Genomic DNA, 25054 nt, shown 5'->3' with positions numbered 1-25054 from the left:
TATCCAGTAGCATAAACCTCCTCTGTATCCACTGTTGTCAGGCTGGCTTAATGTCTTTGTAATATTGTGCATCACATGCCTGCTGTGTTATAATCAAGTTGAATCAATGACATACTAAGGATTATTAATAAACTGTACTCACAGTAATCTTATTTTCATTTGGCTAGCAGTTGCACTACAGATAAATTGACTTCTAAGTAATCAGATTGATTAATCATATGATTTCTCATTAATAAGGCACTGGTGTTTGATGAGAAGTGTTCTTCTTTTATCTAGCATTGATGTAGCAATCTCAAAAGACATGAGGTTTATGCCTGGCATAACACAAGAACCAGGAGTGTCATTCAAATAAAATTTTGTTGATGCTAAGAGTTCTTTTCCACAGACAGTTTGCTAATATTTTCATCTTTTCAGCAACATATGCAAAAGCCAGGCTGTTCTAGCCTAGCACCCAAACATTATTCAAACCCACATTTTTATGTCTCATAGCAGTCATCTGTGGTTTAGTCTTCTTTTCTTCTCTATAGTTATGGTTCTTTGGCCAAATAATTAACCTTTTCAGCTCTTGAAGTAGGAAGACCTGGATCATCTCAGTTCATTGGAGCATGGGGCTAATAACCCCAAAGTTGTGGGTTTGATCCCTGTACAGGCCATTCACTTAAAAGTTCAACTTGATGATCCTTGTGGGTCCCTTCCAACTCAGAATATCCTTTGATTCTGTGGTGATTGTGCATCAGAGAGGAGCCCACATAGGCTCCATTGTGGAAATTGTAATGTGTAATATGATTCTGTGGTTCTAAGACAGGTGATACATATTATTTATGTTTTTTAAACCAATTTTTTAAAAATCCCGGTATTTAAATAGCTTTTACTTATAATTGTTCAATGTAGCTAATCCAGACTGCAGAAGTGTCGTTTACATCAGAATTTCATCTGGAATTGTTAATTTTACATGGAAATGCCTTTAGTCTTCATCTTGGACTTCTCTGCTCCGGTGTGAGTGTGTAATGGCAAAGACTTCTTCTGTGTGTAAGCATGTGTTGTAATGGATGGTTTTAAAAGATTCCTTGGGTGTCTTGCTGGTGCAAATGATGATTAGCCGTGATTGGGACTCCAGCAGATGTCCAACACATAATTATTCTGAAATAGGAAGAGAGCTGATATACTGCTCTTTATAAGGTACAATGACAAGTATCTTTAATCAGTATGTTCAGGGCACCATTTGTTATAATTACTGATGAAGTCTTTAATCTTTGGTTGCCTGAAGATAAATGGCTGATCTCTAGAAAGAACAAAATGATTTCCTAGCTGTAGCAGAAAACATGTAACTAATACTGTGACAGTAACTGGTTTCCTTAATCACTGGAATATTTCTTTTCTGTGGTTCTAGCTTTTTGATGCAACATATGCAGAGTATAGCAAAGCAATGATCTGAATTTTTATAGAGTTCAAAGCTGAGATTAATTTGGGTTTAGGCCCTGAAATATGGTGGTGAAAAAGCCTTGCAATGTTTTTGCTATGGATCTTCAATGCAAATGTTATGAAAATAACTGGAGATTCTTGTGAGACTCCAGACAGGAGGGTGATGGAGACTTGTTCTGGAGAAAATCCTTGGGAATTCCTCATATTGGACTGATAATTTATTCCTTTTGTTAAGCAATAGAATTTGAATTGGAAGTTACTCTTTTCATACATTTTTTTTTGCTGTCTTTCTGCATTGTTTATGTATTGGAAAGAATCAGATTGCTGCATTCTTTTTCCTAATCTCTCCTAGACTTATATAACTGAAAGGATTTTTATTATGGCTAATTTAGAGAGTTGTGAGTAGTGTGGTAAAAGGCAGACTAAGCATGGAGGATTTATTTCTCTTTCACAACTACTATTACAGTTATATACTGAAGAATTTATTTGGCTTCCCTCACCGTAATTTCTCACTTTGTCTGAATCCATTTATGTGGTTTGTACAGTCATTCACTTGGCTGATATTCTTTCAATTCAAGGTTTTCCTTTCTGGAGATTTCAGCACTGATGTTTCAATAATTTTAGAGGAAGGGGCTTGGGCGATACCTTTTTCTTTTTTTCTCTGTTCCCTGTAGTTAAGTGCAGGAGCAGCAGGAACAGACTTTTTACTCCTCACTTCAGGAATTGGACTTGGCTGCTCTTTACCTTTTGAAAGAGCACTTTATGATTCACTTTTTCTTTCTTATTTTTTTTTCCGGTGATACTTTGCTTAAAAACCATGTTCATATCCCTTAGGAACACTAATCCTTAGCTCCTAAGGAACAATAATTCCCACTGACTGATGATGAGAATTCCTGAAGGGAGACCAAATCAACTCTCACAGCTTCTGAGCTGACGGCCTTTCCAGCACGAGTGGAGATGCCAACAACAGCAGAGTTGAGATCCATCATCTGAAAGCCAACCCTTTGCTACTGGCAAGTGTCCCAGACAGCAGCTCAGAGACTGGGGAATGAGAAAAAAAGATTCCCTCTTTTTCCAACTACTTTGTTTCCACTTGTTTTGTGGAAACAAATCTCCAAGTGACAGAAAAAGCCTACACGTCTGTTCACAGCTATCCTGTCAGTCGTAATGACCCAAGAAACAGCTTCACAGCTGATAAGAATTATAAGTCTTGGTGCAGTGCTAGGGAGGAACACTTAGAAGTGCAGCCCCAGCAATATCAGTTTGTGCAAAACCAACTGACCCCACTCAAATGGTCTTGTATTTTCTCCAAGGATCAGACAAGATTCAGCAGTCTGACAATCAGAAAAGAGTGAACTAAGAGAAAGAGATGGGTCAGTGTGTTATGATTTGCAAAAGCATTGCCAGACAGAGGTCAATAGCATTGGAAAAAAGTTTTGCCAACAAAGCACTTTTTTGTAGCTTTATGGCAAAATGAGAATAATTTTAGAAGCTCTTCAGGACAAGAATAACTTCTTCTGAAGATGACTTGACTTAACCACATATCCAGAATCTATATTCAAGTATTGTGATGAGTGCCAGAAAAAAAGATATTTGGATCAAAATTGGGTAATGCTTCAAGGAAGCTCTTTGCATAACCAGGAAAAGTGTGTGAATATTCATGCAGTTACACATATGTGCAATTACACATACTTGGGTGAGAATATAGGTCTAAAGACTGATTTAGGGTAAGCCAGACACAGTCAGAGGCAAATGAGCTTACACTACTTCTCTGACTGGCATAAACCTTGAGAAGTCAAGCTTCTAGTCAGCCTAGTTTTACAATAGTATTTTACTCTACTGTTCCCAGCTTCACAGTATGGTATTCAAATAGGGTCTGATGTATTGTTAATATCTGTGCACTCAGTCACTGCATGATCCCAGGTTAGCTGGGTGTGTCATGAAATGTGAAGGAGCTGCATTATTGTTGGTCTTTTGCGTCTGGTTGCTAGCAAATCAGATAAGGCCAAGTAAGATAAGCCTCTTCCCATCATTTTTCTTCTTTATCTTCTTCAGAGACTCATAGAATGGTTTGGATTGGAAGAACCTTTAAACATCTAGTCCAAACCCCCTGCAATGAGCAGGGACACCATCAGGGTGTTCAATTACCTGAGTGGTGGGACTCTCTGAGCCACAGAATTATCTTCAGCAAAATAAGTAGGGAAGTAATGGAAATTGATTTGACTTGGTTTTACAACAGACCTTGGAATATATTCTTGAGACAGATTTTCTGTTGATTATTTTTCACAAAACAATAATGGACAAAATTCAGGGACATCAGGTTACTCAGAGCCCTGTCAAACCTGGCCTTGAGTGTTTCCAGGGATGGTTCATTTACCAGGTCTCAGGGCAATCTGGCCCAGCATCTCAGCACCCTCATCACAAAAAATGTCACCCTTATATCTAGTCTGAATCTACCCTCTTTTAGTTTTAAACCGTTACCTCTTGTCCTATCTCAACAGGCCCTGCTGAAAAGTCTGTCCCCATATTTCTTTTCTTATAAGTTGTCCTTAACTATTGAAAGGCTGCTATAAAGTCTCCCAAAATATTCCCAAACTCTTTCCAAGGGCTGGATAAAACCATAAAGTTTGTTGAAGGCACCATATATCTACTCTTTGATGACCCAAGGCAAAATTGCCATCTCACAGGTTTTCGTTAGGCCTAGATGCAATCTGCAATGTCTCTGCTGGAATTAGGTCTTCCTGGCATTGGCAGACAGAGTTGGCTGATGAGAAGCAGGGGTGAAAGGCTGAACAGGACAGCGGGGCACCCCCAAGGCAATGTTAAATAACGTTCATGTAGGCGGTAAAGCTCTGGATCTGCTCTAGATATTGTGTTTCTTTTGTAAACAAATACAGTTCAACTCTCCAGGGCTGTCAATCAGTCTCTTTCTCTGCTACTGAACTCATTAGAAGCATTTTATTTAAAACCATAAAATTATGGCCTGCAGAATAAATGGTAAGCTACCCAGAGCTCATGAAATTTTATTGTCTTTGAGTGTAAATTACTTGAGGGCTGGTATATGTACTATGCATAATACAGGAGGTATCTATGGGGCTGTGAAAATGAACCTGTGAAGATGCAATAGTTATGCAAATTTATACAGTTCCAGCTATTCAGAAGTTCCCTATTTTGTTGCACTAAATTATAACATATCAATGTAATTGCTTAAAGTAACATACCCAGGAAATATTCTTATTAGCCATTATTTCACTCTCAGTGTTAGAACAGAAACTGTGGATTTCTGCAGTGATAAAAAGGACTGTATATTATTTTATCATTGGCTTTTCCATTTGATGTATGTTTGCATGCATGTGAAAGACCTATAAATGATTCATTGCCTGAGAGTGTCATAAGTGAAGACTTCAGGAATGTGGCATAATCACAGGATTCGACATTGAGCTGTTTCCTGGCAGCAAAAGGCATAGAAACCACATCCCCCACATCAAACAAACCAATCCAGCATTACAGCACCTGGGCCAAAGAGGAGCAATTTTTGTGCAGACCAATTTTTTGCAAGAAGGAAGGTACCTTTAAGCCCAGCTGTAAATTATTTTTCTGGGAGTGATTCTGGGGTTGAAATAAAATAATACTGATTAAAAACAGGTTTTGAAACATTTCTAAAAGAAAAAATCTAATGGATCTCATTGGGTCACTTCAATTACCTGAGTGGTGGGACTCTCTGAGCCACAGAATTATCTTCAGCAAAATAAGTAGGGAAGTGATGGAAATTGATTTGACTTGGTTTTACAACAGACCTTGGAGTATATTCTTGAGACAGATTTTCTGTTGATTATTTTTCACAAAACAATAATGGACAAAATTCAGGTAACCTGAAAAATAGCACATTTGGACCCAATAAAAGGATTCGTTTTCTCCCCATTTCTGTAGACCACGAGAGAGCTGGGATAACACGTTGCCGGAAGGCGCTTCTGTGAACTTTGTAGGATTTGACACAATCGTGCAAAATGACAGCACTGACAATTCCTGCAGTCCTTGTTCTGAAAGGATGGGAACTGTGAGGGCTGTGATATAAACCAATATTTGGGTAATTTGAAGGAGACTTTGCTTGAAGGCATTCAGTTTCTGAAGCTGTCAGGGCTTAGGCTTTTATTTTGCTCTCTTTGTTTACCTGTCTCCTCCATGAGTATCAAATACTTGACTGTGATTGCCTGCAAAACACAAGACTTGTTGGATTTCTCTTCTGATCTGGTTTGACAAAGACTATACAAGTCAAAATCTTTTACTCACCTCTCTGGGGAAAAATGAGAAGTCAATCACGAACCAAGTAGAACGTCGGGGATATACAGGAGCATTTACAAATAATAATAAAAAATAACAGTCCTGTCAATAGGGACATGATTTCTTTTCACTTACATATGAATCATAGGAACCTACTTGGTAACACTTGTGGCTGTGTAACAGACTGAAGGAAACAATAAAATCAGAACTCTGCCTTGGTAACGAAATGTCAAACTGCTTAAAAAATGAGCTCATAAAGGTTAAAGTAATTTGTCACTGTCAAAAGACAGTTAAATATTTCCTCTTTAGCCATTGTTTGACATTGTTGCTAATGTTTAAATTTGCCAAGATGAGGAAAAGATCAGAAATAGTGTTGTGATTGTTTTATATTTTATCTCCATTTGTGAAGACAAAGGTAATTAATCAGCATGCAGCAACTTCTCTGATTATAGACATTTCAACAGTGAATTCTGGGCAAAGCTCTCAATAAATTGATTTCAGTGAGCATGGTTGGCACCGTTATCTCTTCCCTCCTGTGAGATGCTCTGTGATCAAGAATCAAAATAATCCACTAGGAACATATTTTTAGATCTTACCTATAATTTAAGAAGCCAAGCCAGGGGTAGCAAAATGACAAGATTCAGTGATCTTGGCCACCTGCTGTAGTAGCCTGGAAAGCAAACAGTGCAATTCATAAACATCCTGCTAATAGGCAGGAGTATCAAAAATCCCAAGGAGCTCATGTCTATACCCTTGTTATTAAAATAATTCACAATTCTTGGTTTCTTGATGGCACCATGCCATGATGCAAGACAATAGATGTATGTTCCCCACAAATAATACCAGTGAGTGTTGATAAAAGCAAAGGCTCGGCCTGTCAGATTGATGTGGAATGTAGTCAAATAGACTTTTTTTAATGTACATGGCCTCTTTGAATTTTAGGTTTTCCCAGAAAAGGAAAGATATCCTATTTTTTTATTGTATTTCTATGATGCATGAATAGTGGTCCCCAGATTTTGCTTGTGGCAGCATCTAACTCATAAAGGTCTTTTCTACAAAATGTGAACAGAAAATGAGGAATTCGACCTCATTTAAGTCAGACTTACTTTTTATCATCTCTTTAGTATCCCTTCTGCACTTTTCTTGCTTCTGGTTCTTTTTTTATTCCTTTCTTTGGACAGGAGGATATCTGTCTTTGCCTTTGATTCTTTCTTTCTGCACAAATGGTGCTCCAGTGTTTGAAGTAAACAATTCTTCCTCCATACATGGACATATTTGTAGCTGAGAAAATTTTATCTTAAATTTTATTTTAAGAGAGTAGCAGGATGTCAAGTGGTTGGATTTTTGGCTTAAAATGGCAGCTTTGTGTGCTGTTGTCTCAAGGTCTTCACACAACTCAAGCACAGTCTGTTGGGAAATTTCAAGTAGCCCCAGATAAGTTTTCATTTTCATGACCTGCTGCATAAACAGAGCGAGATTGGCCACCATAGGGACATTTCATTAATGAGACTGTTCAGTAAATCCTGTGCTTAGGGACAGGATATGAGTCAGGATAACCCTAACCTGTCTGATTCCAGTGATAATATTGTACCTTAGAAAAAGAACTCATCAAATATTTGATCACTTTGATACTCAATTTTGAGGCAATTCCTGTCAACATATTGGAAAGGTAAAAAAGAACCCAAATTTCAGAAAGCCCATGTGGAATATCAGTGGAACAATTACAGTGAGACTTGGCTTATTTCCAGAATCTTACCGATGTGTAGAGAATGCAGTGTCAGCCTGGTTCTCCTCCTGTATATTGTAGCCCACTGAAATGCCATTTTCCTAGCAAGAGAGAAACCCAAAACACTGTGGTCAGAGACAGGAAGGAGTGGTGTGACTGCTGAGTTCAGTCCTCCACCTCTGTGAGAAACTGAAATAGGCATATACTATAATAGATTGGAATATGTTTTCCATATGAACATCCTCTCTGCATCCTACTCCTTACTGTTCCCCACATTAAGTAATTGCTATGGCATCCTGTGCTATGTAACATGACTCAGCACATGGCAATTTGTCTAACTTTGCAGTGTACAGGTGAGTTTATGGTATGATTTAATTTGTATCTGTAGCTCATTAAGAGGTTGTAAAAGGTTTGTTGTGGTGCTTAAGTGACAAGTCTTGAAATATGAAGTCACAATGACTAGATAGCTTGTAATTGCTAAGAAAAAGGTCTTGAAAAAAAAAGGAAAAAAGCCAAAAGAAGGGTGTTTAATTTCTCTTTGAAGAAGAAAATACTTCTTAAGCTGACTTAACATGTTCCGTTTTTCCCCGTTTGGGCACTGAACTGCAAAATCAGTTATTCCTGTAGCTCTTTTCATACGTGAACAGAGATCCAAGCCTGAAGTCACTTTCTTTCTGGCAGTGACTGTCAGTACATAATAGACTCTGGCATTTCTAAATAGGAAACTGCAGTCGTTGTTGCTTTTATTAAATGAAGAGCATGTCAGAGTGACCATTTGCTTCAGGTCTGTGCTTCAGAAGGCAACACAGAGCCAAGTAGTTTGGTACATGCAGTGTGATAGAAGTTCACTGTGTTTAATAGCATATTCCGCCAAACACCATGAGAGAAATGGCACCTGCAAGAGAACTGAGTTTAATTTGTTTGTTAGGGCCAAACCAGCCCACATGCATTGGCAAAGTACCTTCAGCTGGCTCATGTGTCAGCTGTGGCCATTCTCTCTTGTAAGGACAAGATGAGGCCTTCACATCCCTGCACACCACTTCTATCTCAGGTTCCTTCAGCTCCTATTTTTTCCCTAAGAGGATTTCCAAGCTCACATTAGACCCTAAAATACATGCTCTGGGACTGATTGTCAGCTTCTTGGAGTCAGCAATTACTGCTGATTGAAGAATCCAGATCATCATATCTGAAACATTTCTCCTCTCTGAGGGAAGAAAATACCTATTTGAATTCAGGATGCTCCACATTTATTTTTCTCTGTTCAAAACTGTGTGAAATATTATTTTATATATTTTTTTTTAATAAGCACTGGGGTGAAACTTCTCTGCCCATCTCTGACTTTTCTACATCTGAGCTTCTAGTTTAATTTTCCTTCATACAAAATCTGTGGAAAGCAAGAAGAATTTCTTGGGAATAGTGCATTATAAGAATGCAGAAGAGGGACTTTCTGCAAGGGCATGAAGTGATAGGACAAGGGGGAATGGTTTTAAGTGAAGGAGGGTAGATTTATATTGAATATTAGGAAGACATTGGTTCCTGTGAGGGTCATGAGGCACTGGAACAGGCTGCCTAGAGAAGCTGTGGATGTCTCAACCCTGGAAGTGTTCAAGAGGAGGTTGGTTGAGGCCCTGGGCAGCCTAGTCCAGTGGAAGGTGTGGCAGGGGTTTGGAACTGGATGACCTTTAAGGTCGCTTTAAACTCAAACGATTCTGTAATTCTATAATATCAAGATCTGAAGTAGAGGGGATGAACTGTGCTCCAAAAATTCCTGTTTCTCTCTGTGTGCTATGAAGGGAGACCAGGGTGATGAGCTGAGATGGACATGTTTATAATCTAAATATAAAAGATTTGCTAGACACTAATCTCAGCATTCTTTTGTAAGCAACTAGGACATGTATTAGAGTTTGATCATTAATCCCTATGTAATTCACTGCAAATTTTTGTAAACAAAGCCAATAATGTTCTATAAAATCCTGGGAATTTTCTTTTTTTAATTATTTAGCTATTTATTCATATACCTAATATCAGACAGTATACAGCATTGATATAAAGAGAAATACTCTGCCACTTTCTAACCTGTAGGATTACATAGCATAAAACCATCTCCACCCCAGCCAGAGCCACAGCTGAACACATCCTTCTGTGTTGCTAGACATAAAAGTTGTATCAAAACATTTTTGACATTTTCTGATGTCCTGAATGCCAATTGTAGTGGCACAGTTGTGTTAATATCATTGAACAAGGTCTACCTTTTTTTATATGTGTGTGTACATACAGGTGGGAGAGACAAAAAGATGTTAACAAGTGTTCTTTTAAAAACTGACTGGTTTTATGCTGCTGCCTGCAGTGATGAGTAATAACAAGGCAGCTCTTCAGCTCAGGGGTCCTTGTTTGATCACAGAAACAGTGGATTTGCTTTCCTTATCTGTGAGTAGGCAGCATGGACTCTCTGTAATCAGAAAGGACAATGTATTAAGGACCTTTTTGATGTCTCCACTGTGTTATTTTTGTTTAGGAGATCAGAATTTGCACCATAAGTGTGTATGTATTAATAAATGTTTAATTTAAAATTACATATAAAGACCAGCTTTAGATAGATAGGAGGATATTTATATAAATCTGTGTATCTAATCTGCCCCCCTTTTTTGCATAAAAAATTATTCTCAAGTATTTTGGGGGTTTTTTTCCCCATAAAATTGTAATTATTCAATGTTGCTGTACCATCTCTTAGCCAAAGGATATCTCAGTGTCCTTTGTGAATGTTCCCTACACAGACTCTTAGTAATAACAATTTGAAGATATGGTCTAACATGTCATTTTCAGACATAGATGTACCAGAGGGAAAGAAAAGCACGCCCGAAGGATTGTAGTGCATAGGGTGACATCAGGCTGGCAATGCAAATAGCGGGATTCTGCAGGGCTCCATCCTTGTCCCAGTTCTCTTCAGCATCTTTAGTAACAGCTGGAATGCAAAGCTCAAAGGAATACTAAGTAAATTTGTTGATGACACTAAATTGAGAGGAGCTGTTGACTCCCTTGAGGGCAGGGAGGCCCTACAGAGAGACCTCAAGAAATCAGAGATGGGCAATAACCAACTGTATGGAGATTAACAAGGGCAAATGCCAGATTTTCCACCTGGGATGGGGCAGCTCTGGATGTAGGGACAGACTGGGGAATGAGAGGCTGGAAAGCAGCTCTGGGAAGGGACTTGGGGGTCCTGGTCAGTGGAAAGTTGAATAGGAGTCAGCAGTGCCCTGGCAGCCAGGAGGGCCAACCCTGTCCTGGGGGTATCAGGCACAGCATCACCAGCTGGGCAAGGGAGGGTGTCCTGCCCTGCTCTGCACTGGGGTGGCCTCACCTCAGGTTCTGGGGGAAGTGTTGGGTGCCACAAGGTGAGAAAGATATAAGGCTATTGCAGAGTGTCCAAAGAAGGGTTATGAAAATTGTGAAGGTCTATGAAGGTAGTGAAGGGTCTAGGGGGGAAGATACATGAGAAGCAGTTGAGGACTAGGAATTGTATTCAATAATCCTGATGGGTCTCTTCTAAATCAAAAGATTCTATGATTCTATGACACATGATTCATACAACTTTTCTTGTGCCAGATGATTCAGTGCTCATCCTGGAAGAAGGATGCCTCGTGTCAGACACTGCTCTGACTTTCATGAGACATTTTCCCCAGTGCTTAATTTACTGCTAAAGCAATGTTTTTACAGCTTTAATTTTCTGTATAGTGATGTATAACCCTAGAGATCAGGGGGAGACAAAGGATTTTTTCACCTTCTTATTTATCATAATCAGAATTTTTCAAAAACTTCAGTAGAATACCCTATGTGTGCTTTTACGTGAAGAACCATTGTGATTGTAGACACTTGTGATTATACATAGGATGTAACATAACCTCCAGTCACTAGGTTCAGTTTTTAAAGTGATGAGGGAAATAGGCTTCAAACAATTGCATAGAAATTTAAAAAATGTGTAATGTACCCTAAAGGAAAAATCTGGAAAAAAACCCACAAGAAACCAAATCATCTGTGCATGAATGAAAGTATTTTGGGGTTTCTTTTCAACCTTTAAATTCTACAATATATTTCTATATGAACTTTATCTTGATGAAAAAGAAATAAGAAAAAAGCCAGAAATTTTATTTTAAATGAAAAATCTTTTTTTTCTTCTAGGCAGGTCAGTATGAGACATTTGGAACATGGTCAGTGTTTTTTCTCCTAGAATAACTTTAAGGGAAATCAGTGTAATCTGTGAAACATTTTTTCTTTACTAGAATTGTATTTTTAGATGGTAATTTTCCTAAAAAATACTCTCCTGGCCACTTCTTCCTTGGCCAATTGTAAGTAATAAACCTACAGCCTGCATTTAGAACAGTAACTTATAGTATTGAAACAATAATCATTAGAGCTGACCAGGAGAATTCTCTTCTACCTGTTCAAAGGATGCTCTTTTTCAGGCCTGATGGTACCTATTTTTCAAGGGTATCAAGTAAAAAAACTTCCAAACTGCTAATTTTCTACAAAGTGCAAATTATCACTGAACCTGTCACTAAATCTGACTGCAATGCCAAATATTTTTCCTACTGCTCTTTTATCCCAGGGGTTTTGACAAAATAGCTCTAACTTCTAGAGGTAATATAAATGTCAAATTGTATTTATGAAATACCAACCTACATTTTCTTACATAACAGATTTAGTGAGAGGCATAACATAAATAGTTCTATATATTGTCAATGCCTTTCTAATTATTGTCCTTTATTGAAGCTTTGGATTAGTGTTATTAGTGTCACTGAAATAGAATTTAAATATATTATAATGATTTTACTTTTATTTTAGAGCTTTGGATAATGAACCATCATAGCAAATACAGACTAGTAAATCAATACAGGGTTTCCTTTTCTATGCAATTTAATAAGTTGATAGAATATATACATTCAAGTGCATCCTAGTTATATATATCTATTTATCTTAAATGTTTGGTCCTTGGTTTTACTTTTTAAAATGGAAAATATTAATTTTCCTAGTTGTCCATAACTGTTCCTCCCATAAGCATGCTGTCTTCCTGTTAGTGAATGTTAGAGGAAAGAGGTTTACAGGAGCTGGTTTATGTGGGTGTCACCTACCCTCAAGAACGTTCTGTGTTCACGTATCTGCTGTTGACAGATAAAGAACAGAGATGAACAGATTTTCTGCCAGATAGGACCAAGATTTGTGTATCACGTCTGTTATATGTAGTCTGTAGTTGCTTAATAAAAATAAAAATAATAAAAATATTCCAAATTCCAAAACTGGGCTGAGAAGAAACAGTGTCACCACAGAATGGCATCCACAGTTTGGCAACTGTGGGCTTCCATGTCTTTAAACTACAGGGGTTTTTTTAGATTTGCTGATAATTTTTCACTGCTTGGCACAGGGATCTAGAAAATGTTTGTATTGATGAATGAATTAATGAGGGGGAGTTGTTTGGGTTTGGCATTTTTTCATAGCTGAATGGAGATGTAAATAGACATATACATATACACACATATAGAATCGTTAGGGGTGGAAAAGACCTTTAAGATTATCAAGTCCAGCTGTCAATTCAGCACCACCATCACTTTCATCATTAACTCATGTCCTCAAGTGCAACATCTACAGGAATTTTGAACACTTGCCCAGGGACAGTGATTCCACCACTTTCCTGGGCAACCTGTTCCCATGCTTGACAACCCTTTCCATGAAGAAATCTTTATTAATATCCAGTCTAAACCTCTACAATGATTACATGTGTATAAATTTGTTATATATATATACACCATATATATTTATAAAAAAATATTCTTAGTCAACCCAAATGCAGAATTTTTGCTTTGTTTTGTTTTGGTTTTTTGTTGATTGGTTGTTGTTTTCCTCATGAAATATCATAATTAAAAGTTTTTCATTTTAAATAATCTAGATTATATTTTTCTCTTTAATATAATTTCTGTCATAAGAATGGCTCAAAAGATATTCTTTTCCTCTTCAGTTTTCTCTGAGTGTTCATTTTAACATATTTACATGATAACCTCTTTAAGACAAAAATAATTTCTGACATGCAACCAGTTTCAGAAAATGGAGTAAAAACTTGTCCTGCTCCCATCACTGCTCAAGCACTTTCACTAATGAAGCGGAAACACTAAAGTTTTAGCTCACGACATAACTGTAATTTAATTTCCAACCACCAAATAACAGGAAATCTCCTATCTTAGAAAACAGCATCCAAAGTAGAGAGTAAAGCCTTGGTCCTTGTTTTTGAAGCCAGAATAAAATTTTCATCTTAGGTAATCAAAATGGGCTTGCAGGCAAATGGGCAGATGCTGTGGACTCAAACTGCATTTATCTTGGGATGCTGAGATTTATCCCTCAGTTTCAAGCAGTTCTCTAGATCTTTCTCAGAAGCAGGTAAAGTAGGGTAGCTCTCTCTGCTGCTGGGAAACATTTGGAGACTGCAAAACTTGTCTATTTACACAGAAATGGCTTTTTAGTATATTGAAATTCCTGACAAGCAATTTGAATCTGAATTGTGAAATGTGTTAAGAGTTAGATTAAACATGATTTCATTTACCAACTGTTAGTGCTACTGTTGAACATAGTTAACGTAGTTCATGAAATTGCTTTAATACAAAACAAATACAAGCTACTTAACTGTACATTACAAAGCATAAAATTCAGTTGGTGCCTTTTGATATTAGACAGATGTAGTACACTGGAAGTGAATATCCACAAATTGTTCTCTGCATTTGAATAATGAATTGATGTGAACCTTATTTGATGAAGATGTTTGCTTTTTGCAAGTAATTTTCCTTTCTCTTGTTATAAAGGAAAAGTACATTTATAAAGCAATACAGTCTAATTATAGGAGGAATCTGTTGACTGATAAGAGCATTGCACAAGTAACCCATTAATTTAAAAGGCTGATTTACTTAAATGTATTCAGCAGGGATATTTCCAGGAGTGTTTAGTTTGTTTAGGGTTGTTGATATTGAAGGCTATTTTACTTGTCTGGGTAAATCTAGCAGAAGACCAGCTTAGAGGATAGATGGAAAAGGGTCAATGATGGTCTAGTGTTGGGGTCCAGCTTTGCACATCATGATCAAAGTGAACTGAAGCCTTTACATTTCCAAAACACTAGGAAGTAGTTTTTATCTTTCATTTGTCTAGGTTTTTCTTTATGTGATCATCTAGTGTGAGGTCTCCCTACCCGTTGCTGGGGATTTGGAAATAGATTACCTTTAAGGTCTCTTCCAATCCAATCCATTCTATGACTGTGATCGATGGTGATCACAGTAAACAGGGAAATGGAGAAATTAGGCCAATATGCACAGGATTCTTCGTGAGAAAAAACCTTCAGAGCTCTTTAGCTGGAGAGAGTTTATGACCTTTGGAAGAAGTTATAGGAAACTCAGGAGGACTACAAGGGTGTTGTGAGGTTATTCAGGGAGAAAATTAGAACAGCAAAAGCTCAGGTAGAACCTAACTTGACTACTGCTTAAAAAATGCAAAATATTTGTATGAATACATTCATAACAAAAGGAGGGCTAAGGCAAATTTCCATCCTGTATTGGATGAGTCTCTGGAATGCCTTTTTTTCCAATGTATTGACTTTTTGACCTATTTCCTTTTAATGATGTTGGCACAATGGAAGAAATTCTTTTGTGTCAGTACTACTAGCTTCTGTGCTGTCATCCATCTTTACTATCAGAGTACTTTTAGGTCTTAAGCCTTGAAGTGAGATTTGTCAGGCATTCATGTCCTCCCAAAATTTTCAGAAATAGAAAAGGGCAAAAGCTAGAGATGCAGTCTACCATTACAGACAAAAGGGGTCTTGGAAAAAGAAATCTGCAGATGTGTTATACAACCAGCATAGAAGAATCTGTCTACCTACTAACTAATGAAATTAAAATAACAGTAGGCCAAATGAATTAGCTCAACAGGTCACGAGAATCTTTACAAAGGAAACCAACATGTACTTTTACAATGGATATTACAAGCCCAGAGCAGCCATCAGGCTTTGTGAAAGGTGGGATTGTCAACTTCAGTATCATTTTTTGGTTTAATGAGAGTTTTGTCTTAAACAGAAGCAAACCAATATCTATCATCCTGAGTTGAGAAACCCGGAAAGCTGAGCACTTTATAGCTGCTTAATGGGTCAGAGCCACTGTTTCTCCTGAGTGTTGTTTTTACAGCAGTGTTTTCCCTTAGAGCAGCACGTGACATTTGTTACCAAACTTGATTTGTTAGTGTTGTAGTCTGAGTCCCCGTTTCAGGCTATCGACAAGGAAATAGGGGAACACCTGAATAATTGCACAGAAGAGGAAATTAAAATAGCAAATGTGAAAGGTCTGCAATCTTTAGACCATCCCAAAGGACAACATTTCTTGACATTTCTCAGCTTACTGAGCAGTGATGAATAAGCTGATTTAGCTGCAGCAGTTTATAATGGCATCATCTGACAGATGCCTGCCCTGCTGGGGTCCCTGCAGATGAAGATGCACAGACCTTAGTTCACATTAGTTTAAACTGTCCCTGAGGTGGGTTTAATAATCTCTGTAATGTCCTGCTCTATATCCAGAGATATGTACATGTGTATGTGTGTGACAACTTTCAGAAGAGGCAGTCCTGTGAGAGCAGTAATGTCTTTAAGTGACTGAAGAACCAGAAATTTGGAGCGTGTCGCCTTTTTTTCTGTCACACTTACTTTCCACCTCGACAAAAAGATTTTTCAAATTGGGATGGATGTTCCCACTAAGCAACAGGGTTTAAAAGCCAGTCACCATTTAACAGAATTTCATCAAAATGCTTAGTGATATGCCCTCTTACTCCTGCACAGCACAACCTGGTCTGTGCAGCGTGGTTCCTCTCATGCAATGGCATTCTCAAAGCACAGCACCTTTCTTTGGCACAGACACTCTTCCCAGAGAGCTGGAACAGGAAGAGGAAAAAGAGCTTGGAGCAATGTTTTCAGCTCTCTATTCACACAGGTACCATCCATATCTTACAGTAATTTGAAGAAAGTTTACATTGCAATGGAGAGAAATGCTAGAGAAAATTTTACTTGCCTGTTGTGGTTGTACTCAGTGCTCCTAATTCTGTGTCTACAGTGTAGAACATGTACAATTGTCCAGTGTAAATCAGCTGAGGACAAATTTTAAAAAGCACCATAAGATAGGAAACAAATGCTAAAGAATTTAACACTGGACTAATTGAGTAATATTTTGAACGCCTTTAATTCACACAAGTTTTGAACCCACTTGCAGGTGCATTTTCCTATTACTTTTTATGTTTATGCTATAATCTATGCCAAGGAATGGCTGAAAATAGACCTATTAAAGTGTAGTCATGCACAACACCATGTTATAGCATTCATATAAACTATGAAATTAACTCCCTTTCTTCCTTCTGCTCATCAGTGTAGCATTTAAATGCCAGAATAATTTTTTACCTAAAAAAAAGTAATCAGCATTGGATAATAAAGGAGGGCATATTTTCATGACATTGTACATCAATCGACTTCCAATTTTCTATTGTTTTGAGCAGCATTTCTTTATGCTCCCTTTTTTGTTTCGGCCATGGTGAGAGTAAAAAATATTCATGCTGAGGCTGGAGATTTTGAAACCTTTGAAGAACAGCCAACTCTGCCAATTATCATCAGCTGTTTTTCTGCAGGTCTGGAGAGCATTTCCTTTTGTGCCTACCACAGAATTCTAGTTAACTTCTTGAAGATTTGCATGAGAAGCTGAGGGAAACATCCTGGCTCAGGCCAAGAGTTGTGAAATACAGGTTTTAGGGAAGTCAAAGGGAGAAAAACACAGGAGATGCACTGGTGTGTGGTTGGTTCTTCTCTGTTGCTCCTGGAGATGCATAGTTTTTGGGACCGTCCAGAAAGGCAGTCAGCACCTGGCTGGCCTGTAGGAATTGTATTCTTATCCCAGGAGTGATAAGCAGTGTACTAAGTTGCAAATTGTCCATGTTTCACAAACCCAGGGATTAATAAGTAGTTCCATTTTAAACCTAAGCAGTGTAGCTTTCAAGTATCAGTAATTTATACAAGCATCTTTTGACAAAAGTGGGAATTTCTGATTCATGGTACCCTAGTGAAAACTCAGCTTGCATTCTAAGTGTAAAAGTGTTGTTTGAGAAATATTTGTAGTAAACGTGCTGTGATCTGTCCTGTTACATTCTCCCACAAGAGATATACTAGCACAGACATTGATCCTGGAGTACAGTGGCTCATATTTGTTGATGGGATAGCAATGCCATCTACATTTGTTCACTAATACGGATAGCAAAGCATACCATGGTACCATCAAGCTATCACCTTTGCAGGAGGTGATAAGGAGAGAAGAGGAAAGTGAATGTAGCCATCTTTATAGTTCTTTCCACCCCTCCCCTCCAGCTGAGACGTGTATTTTGCACAGCACTCTCTGTGTTGTGGGGAGAGACATTGGCTCCATGGTGGGACATGTGGGATGGACAGAGATAGATTACTCTGTTGGATTGTTTGGTCTGAGGGTCTTTGCGTGTGACAGCCTTGCTGAGACCTAATGGTTTTGTTATGGTTTGGGCAAAATGAACATGTAGAATGAGATACTGTTGGATTACACATCTAGCTAGTTGGGTGGCTGGGAGATTGGGATGGTTAAAATCTCTTTGGTACCATCTGCTTGATTAGAATTGAAGAATCACAGAATGGCTTGGGTTGGAAGGGACCTGAAATACCATCTAGTTCAAATCCCTTGCCATGGGCAGAGACACCTTCCACTAGACCAGGTTACTCCAGGCCCCATCCAACCTGGCACTGAACACTCCCAGGGATGGGGCAGACACAGCTTCTCTGAAAAACCTGTGCCAGGACCTCACCACCCTCACAGTAAAAAATTTTATTCCTAATATTGTGTGTAAACCTACACTGTTTTAGTTTAAAGCGATTACCCCTTGTCCTATCACAATATACTCTTGTAAAAAGACATGAATCCACATCTGGGTGGAGACTGTCCACAACTGGGTTTTTGTGAAAACCTGTTGCAGAAATGGAGACCATGAATTTTAATTTCTGTGCTTTATTTTCTTGACACTTTTGCTACACAGGGCAGCTTTTATGTCCCATCTGAAAACTGCATGCAACATGCATACAAGTGGCATAAGGATCTCTGTCTTCTGCTCTTGAATGCTCAAAGGGGTCTTCACACCTACTACACCCTCATAATGAATGAGATTCCTGATTTACCACAGCTGAAGCTGGGTAAGTGAAAAGACATTTAAAATCATTGAATATTTTAGAGTGCTGCATTTTTAAACACACACTTTAGTACCAAAATTCTTGGTCTGTTTAGAGACTTCAAGGGATTTTCAGCTGTGTTGTCTGATTAGTGTTTATTTTTGCATGCTGTTAAAGATGACTGACTCCTCAGCTTATGTGAATCCTTTTATAGGATGTGGCCTGATGTGTAGATGGATAAAATATTTTGATACATTTCTCAGAATACTTCCCTTTCAGTGATTTTTGGCCTCAGCTGCATTTTGAAAATTGTAACTTCCAGTTCTGAATGGCCGTGAACTCTTGGAAAGACTCAATATATTTTTTTCTCTTGAGCAAACGTTTTTTTATAATTGAAAAGAAAAATCTGAAAGGTGATGCAAATGGGTTTCTTTGTAACTTGCAATATATTTCTCCCCTGCCAATTACAACTTGCTCTTCAAAATTATTCTGATTTCCTTTCTAATTCAATTTTTTAATAGATTTTCTGGTTTTTTGGCAGAAGGTTTTTTTGGCTGGTCAGGCCTGTCGGGTTTAATGTGCAAGTGCAGGCTGGCTGGATTTGCAGGATGGAGCTCTGTAATTTGTGTTTAGTAATCTATGTAATGAGAGCATGAGGACCTATGAAAATGAGACTCATTCCTGACTAAATCCTGCTGTCTCACCTGTTTCTTCGAATTAAAGGAATGTGGCTCATAATTTCACATTTCACATTGTGTCTTTGTATTTCTGTGGTGTGCAGGTTTTGAAGTTATCAGTTTTGTTATGTTGCAGAGATAATTACATTAGGAGTGTTGATTGCATTGGCCAGCAGGTTTTAAAAGGGAGTAAAATTTTCCAGTATAGTTCTTGTATATAAGAACTATCAAACACAATGCATTGTGCTTCACTCATGGACTTGATAGATCCTATTTGCCACTTCATGTCTTGTTCCCCAACATCTATTTCCCTTCAAGACAGTCTAAAAGTCATAGGTAAGTGATACCCTGTATTATTCAATCCAACTACAAGAGAAAAAAACCAAAACCCAACATTTTAATTTGCAGTTTACGAGCTCTGAGACAGATTAGAACATGCAACAAAACTGCTTTATGGATCTTGGTTAACAGGTATAGATAATAGATGATTTATGGCTCGCCCAGACAGGGTTATAGGTTGTGAGATAGCGGAGTTATGCATGGAGTCACCACAACTCCAGGACCACCCCAGAGCACATACTGATGTTCTAAACACCATTTGTCTGGTATTGAAACGAACACTGGTACTGAAGCAGGCACTTCATTTGCAAATGTACGTCTTGTAATGCATGAAAATTTGCTAAATGCAAATACCCTTTTTAGCGTCTTCAGCAGAGTACTATTTGCATCATTTTATTCAGAGTCTGAAAATCTACTAAAGATTTGGTTTTAAGGCTGATCTTCTGACACCTGTTGCAAAACTCAGTAAAATTATGGGGTGTAAGATTCACGCAGTAAGACAAATATAAATCAAATTTTTATATCTGTGCCTTACGTTCATTAGGGTGAAACATCCCCATTTAAAAATATGTTATTTGACACAGGTAGTGCTTTCTAATTTGGCATGGCATAAACTACACCTTGTACTTGCTATATTTCTCCACTGACCAGGGGAAAAATGTAAATGACTTATTCAGTTGTACCATCTATATTGGTCATATTAATCTCATAAGTTTTTACAGAAGGTTAAGATGAATCCAAGAATATAAATCTCTGCACATTTCCTTAATTCTTGTTTTTTTTCTAGCTCCCTGAGTACTATATTTAAAAATAAAGTAGCTTACTTTAGACATTAGAAGTGGGAATGGTTATTTCTCAAATTTTACCAGCTAAGATTGCATCCTTTCAAGGCACTTGGTCTATCCTTTCCCATTTATTAGTGCTATCTGAGAAGGGACATTTGGGGATTTGGAAGGGGATTGTTCTGTGAGTTGTTCTGCTTTGTTCATGCTTTGTTTCTTTATGGACACCATTAGAAAAATCCGCATTGCAAAATCGAGCTGCCAAAGTTGGAGAGTTGATCAATGTCCTCCTTTGCCTGATAGTCTGCGGTGCATTTAATGTGGGGTGTCCCTGTGCTGGGTTCTCTCAGGAATACTTCAAAACCCTGCTGCTCACAGTGGTGAGGTAATTCCAACTTCACAGGGCAGTACAGAGATGCCCAATCTTTTACTAGCCAGGATTTGATGTTGTTACACAGTCCTCAGGGACAACTGTTACACAGCACAACAGGGACAACTATTCCTTGGACATCATTTGCTCAGACTCTGTATTCAGTTCTACAGTTGGCCATAAATACCAGAGGCTAAAAATCAAACTTTTAGTAAAAGAGAGTAAACAAAAAGCCAAATTATGTTGTCTTTGTCGCCACAAAAACAACAGCTTCTACTGGTTTACTGGTCCAGGCTGCATAAGCAGAAGTTGCGCCTGCACCAGTGCAAAGTGGATTGCAGAATGCCCACACCCAAACAGAAACTTGTCTGTCAGGCAAGGATACCAAATTACCAATTTCTTTCATGAATAAACAGCAGAGCATTAATATTTCACATCCACTGTTCTCAAACCTGATGTCTTTCTTTGTGTTTTTTCCCCAGAGGAGCTATCTGTGGAAGAGACATTATCCCAGCTTTGTATGGAGCTGCAGGTATTTCCTTCATCAGAACCTGCCCATATGTTTTTCAAGTCTATTTTTCAAGTGCTCTGAGACAGCCCAGTCATGTATCAGAGCAGGGAAAAAGGGAATTTGGTGCCGTCAGAAAGTTTGTTGACTGTTTCTCTTCCACCAACTATTTCACATAACTTTGATTGGTTCCGTATAAAATGTTCCTGTCACTTTTAACAAGTCACCAGCTGGATTGTTCTAACATCCTTCAGTAAGCCTAGCTCTGAGTATCAGGATGACAAAAAAAATTATTTGGGGTAGGTTGCAATTATAGCTTTTCTGCTGACAGGAGAAAAGATACTTTGGCAGGTTGTACAACCATATATTTTCGAATAAAAATACCTAAATATGTTTGGAAGCTCATGGGGGGAAAAAAAGTGATTTTGGCACAGAAGTGACAGAACGACTCTCTTGAACTTGCTTCTGCCAAGTTTATTTCAAGTGAGACAAAGATAAGTCATCAAGAGTGCCAGGAAGAAATGCAAGCACCCGCTGATCACTGGAAAAAGTGTTTTAGAATCAGAGATTTCATATATTTTATTTATCATAGGATCATAGAATCATTAAGTTTGGAAAAGACCTCCAAGATCATGAAGTCCATCCTTTGACTGAATATCAGCCTGCCCAGTAAACAATATAAATAATGTGCCACTTACTCATTTCTTGAAAAATTCCAGGATTGGTGATTCCACCACTTCCTTGGGGAAGTGAATTTGGTAACAATTAATGGAGGGAAGATGAGTCCAAACGAAATGAGAAGTCCATTTACACTCCTGCTACAAATTGTGAGCTAATCTTTGTCAGCCATGGCTTGAAAACTGCTTCAAATGACAAATTTATTAGTTTTAAGTCCTGACTTGGACACTTTGAAGGAAATGTGATTTCATATAAAATTGACTTAGAGTAGCATAATTTACTGGGCTCATCTCTACTAGATTTAGAAGCTCTAAGGTTATAGGACAGATAACACAATCTAGAGTCTCCTCTAGACTAATTTTCAGTGCAGTAAGACTCTCACAATTAGAAATAGCCCCTTCCTTCCTTCCTGCCTTCCTGCCTTCCTGCCTTCCTGCCTTCCTGCCTTCCTTCCTCTCTGACAAATTCAAATATTTGACAACCAATAAACTAGAAAAATAGCTATCACACACCTAAGATGATTTGTATTAATAATGCATCTCCCTTGAAGACTTAGCCTTCAGTTTATGATGTAAGGAACAGCTTACTGACTTAACAAATGAAAAATTAATGTTGACATACAGCATATAAAATTGGGTGCCATAAATAGAATCATGCCCTGACTCTGCAAAGGGAAATGTTTGGGCAGGATCTTTTGTTTCCCAGTATCCCCCCGGTTTTACCCGTACCAGAATGGATGCTGGAGCTTGCACCATCTTGGACAAGTGATTAAAACAGAACAGCATCCAAACAGTGTAAACACAGTGACAATATCTGTTTTATCCACACACAGATTTTCTCTGCTTCTCTCACACACAGACAATTTGCTTTTAATTGTGGCTTAGTTTGCAGTGTCACCAATCTGCTAACTACCTGCATAATAAAATGTGAAAAATAAGCAGGCTTTCAGCTAGAGTGCAGTCCTAACCAAAAAAAAAAAGAAAGACCTGGTGAATGACATGGAGGTAAAATGCAATGTTGGTGTCTCATTAAGGAAATTAGCAAGTTGACAAGTTAAGAGAGCTGGGTTTGTTCTTCCTGGAGAAGACTCCAGGGAGAAAATTTAACACCTTCCAGTACCTAAAGGGGGCTACAGGAGAGCTGGAGAGGGACTTTTTACAAGGGTGTTTAGTGTTAGGACAAGTGGGCATGGTGTTAAACTGGCAGAAGGCAGGTTTAGGTTAGATATTAGGTAGAAATCCTTTATTGTGAGAGTGGTGAGACACAGGCACAGGTTGCCCAGAGAAGCTGTGAATGCTCCATCCCTGGGAGTGTTAAAGGCCAGGTTGGATGGGGTTCTGAGCAACCTGGTCTAGTGAAAGATGTCTCTGCATATGGCAGGGAGTTGGAAGAAGATCTTTAACCCAACCCATTCTAGGACTGTATGATTCCATGAAATTGAGAAACCAGGAAGTTTGGTGTGCAGAGACTTTGCTTTCTCATACAACTTTAGCACAGAGCTGGAGGGCAAACAGAGCCCCAGCATGTTCTCGTGTGGGACATGGGCAACAGCACAGCCTGGGCTGTCTGTTTTCATCATGTGCTGAGGACGCAGTGTTTTGGTTTGAGGTTTCTTGTTTGGTTCCCCCTCAGTCAGTCATCTGTATCCTAATGTGACATGGCTGAGAGGGCTCCTTTTGCTAACAGATCCCGGCCATGGCTTATTATTTCAGAGCATTCAGCACCATCTGGTGGATAATTTGGAACCCACATGCTTTGATGTTTTTTCTCCCCAGTTACTACACTTGCAGTAAAGTGTCTGCAAAAAATTATCTGTTCCCACTTCTTGCTCTCTAATTGCATAGCTGAGACCCTTTGCTCCAAAATATGTGATTTTAAAGAGGAAAAGAAAATGTCTCACCAGCTTTATTTGGAGTAAAATAACTGAAAATGGTAGCTTTAGTAATAATAGTCCTAAATCAAGAGAAATTTTTCTTGAAAAAATTCAAGAAATTTTCTTGTTGCTGTTGTTCCTAGAAGGACTTAATCTGATTTATGAACTGATTCATTTTCGTAGTGCTTTTTGATCTCATAATTTCCTTTCTCTCCTCCAGCTGCTGAGCAATCCAGAGAAGATAGCAGAACAGATAAGCAAGGATCTCACCTGGCTTTGCTCTCACCTCCTGGCCCTATGGACCCAGTTCCTAGAGGGGGCAACACTCCATCCAGAAGTCACAGCTTATCTGACTCAGGAACATCACATGCTAAGGGTAATGTTAAGAAGTTAAAAACAAGTTCAGTAATGGTCACCTCCTGATAAACATCGGAGATTTATTTGGTTATATATTTCCAATGCAATTCTGCCTCTATGACTATTTACATGGAATGGGGTGAGCATAACAACAGTTGAAGAGGAGGGGAAGAAGAGGTGAAGCCAAGGATTTGAAATTACAGATTTCAATTTCTGGAATAAAGACTGTTGACTTTGTGTGACCCAAGATCCTATGTAAAATGAGTAGACTTTGAACACCAGGATCAGACACAGAACAGGAGGTGGGTGGGAAGGGGTAAATGTCACCTATACTTGATAGATATCTGTAAATCATAAACACTTGTTTTAAAAAACCCAAACATCACAGTGACTAATAAAAGGAATATGATTTAATCTCTACTGGTTTCACAAAACTAGTGTAAGGAATATGGGTTTGTTTTCTTCACTGTCATATATACAGCTATTTGCCTTTCTCACAGTACAGTGCACACAACAAAATATTAATATTGTTGATGTTGAAATTGCTTCTTGTACCTGGTAATAAAGACGGCACAAAACCACTTGTCATTTGAGCGAATGTTGTCAGATCTGCTTATCTGATTATTCCAGCGAGTGCTCTGTCTTCCATCAGGACGTTCTTGGTTATTGACTAGACACCAGTTCAGCACATCACCTGAGCTGAACTCAAAGTCTGATCTAATCATTAGAGAAGGGACAGTAGAGAAAAGGGCAGGATGTACCTTGCATGCATTAGGAGTGTACAATATAGGTATCGACACCT

The 25054-nt window shown here is 38.3% G+C and overlaps 1 protein-coding gene across 1 annotated transcript in view; it reads left to right on the top strand.

Annotated features, from left to right (window-relative positions):
- FAM135B (family with sequence similarity 135 member B) overlaps nt 1-25054 on the top strand; it is a gene marked incomplete at both ends in the record, with an annotated part of 136536 nt that overhangs the window by 92646 nt on the left and 18836 nt on the right. The window contains 3 exons of the mRNA XM_082303309.1: nt 18539-18692; nt 21319-21368; nt 24116-24271. Of these exons, the coding sequence (XP_082159435.1) occupies nt 18539-18692; nt 21319-21368; nt 24116-24271 (360 nt within the window). The remainder of the gene's footprint in view (nt 1-18538; nt 18693-21318; nt 21369-24115; nt 24272-25054) is intronic.

This window comes from Coloeus monedula, assembly GCF_965178545.1.
Source record: "Coloeus monedula genome assembly, chromosome: 1".
NCBI lineage: Eukaryota > Metazoa > Chordata > Aves > Passeriformes > Corvidae > Coloeus > Coloeus monedula.
Note: the sequence above shows the minus strand (reverse complement) of the source record. Positions and strands in the feature narration are given on the sequence as shown.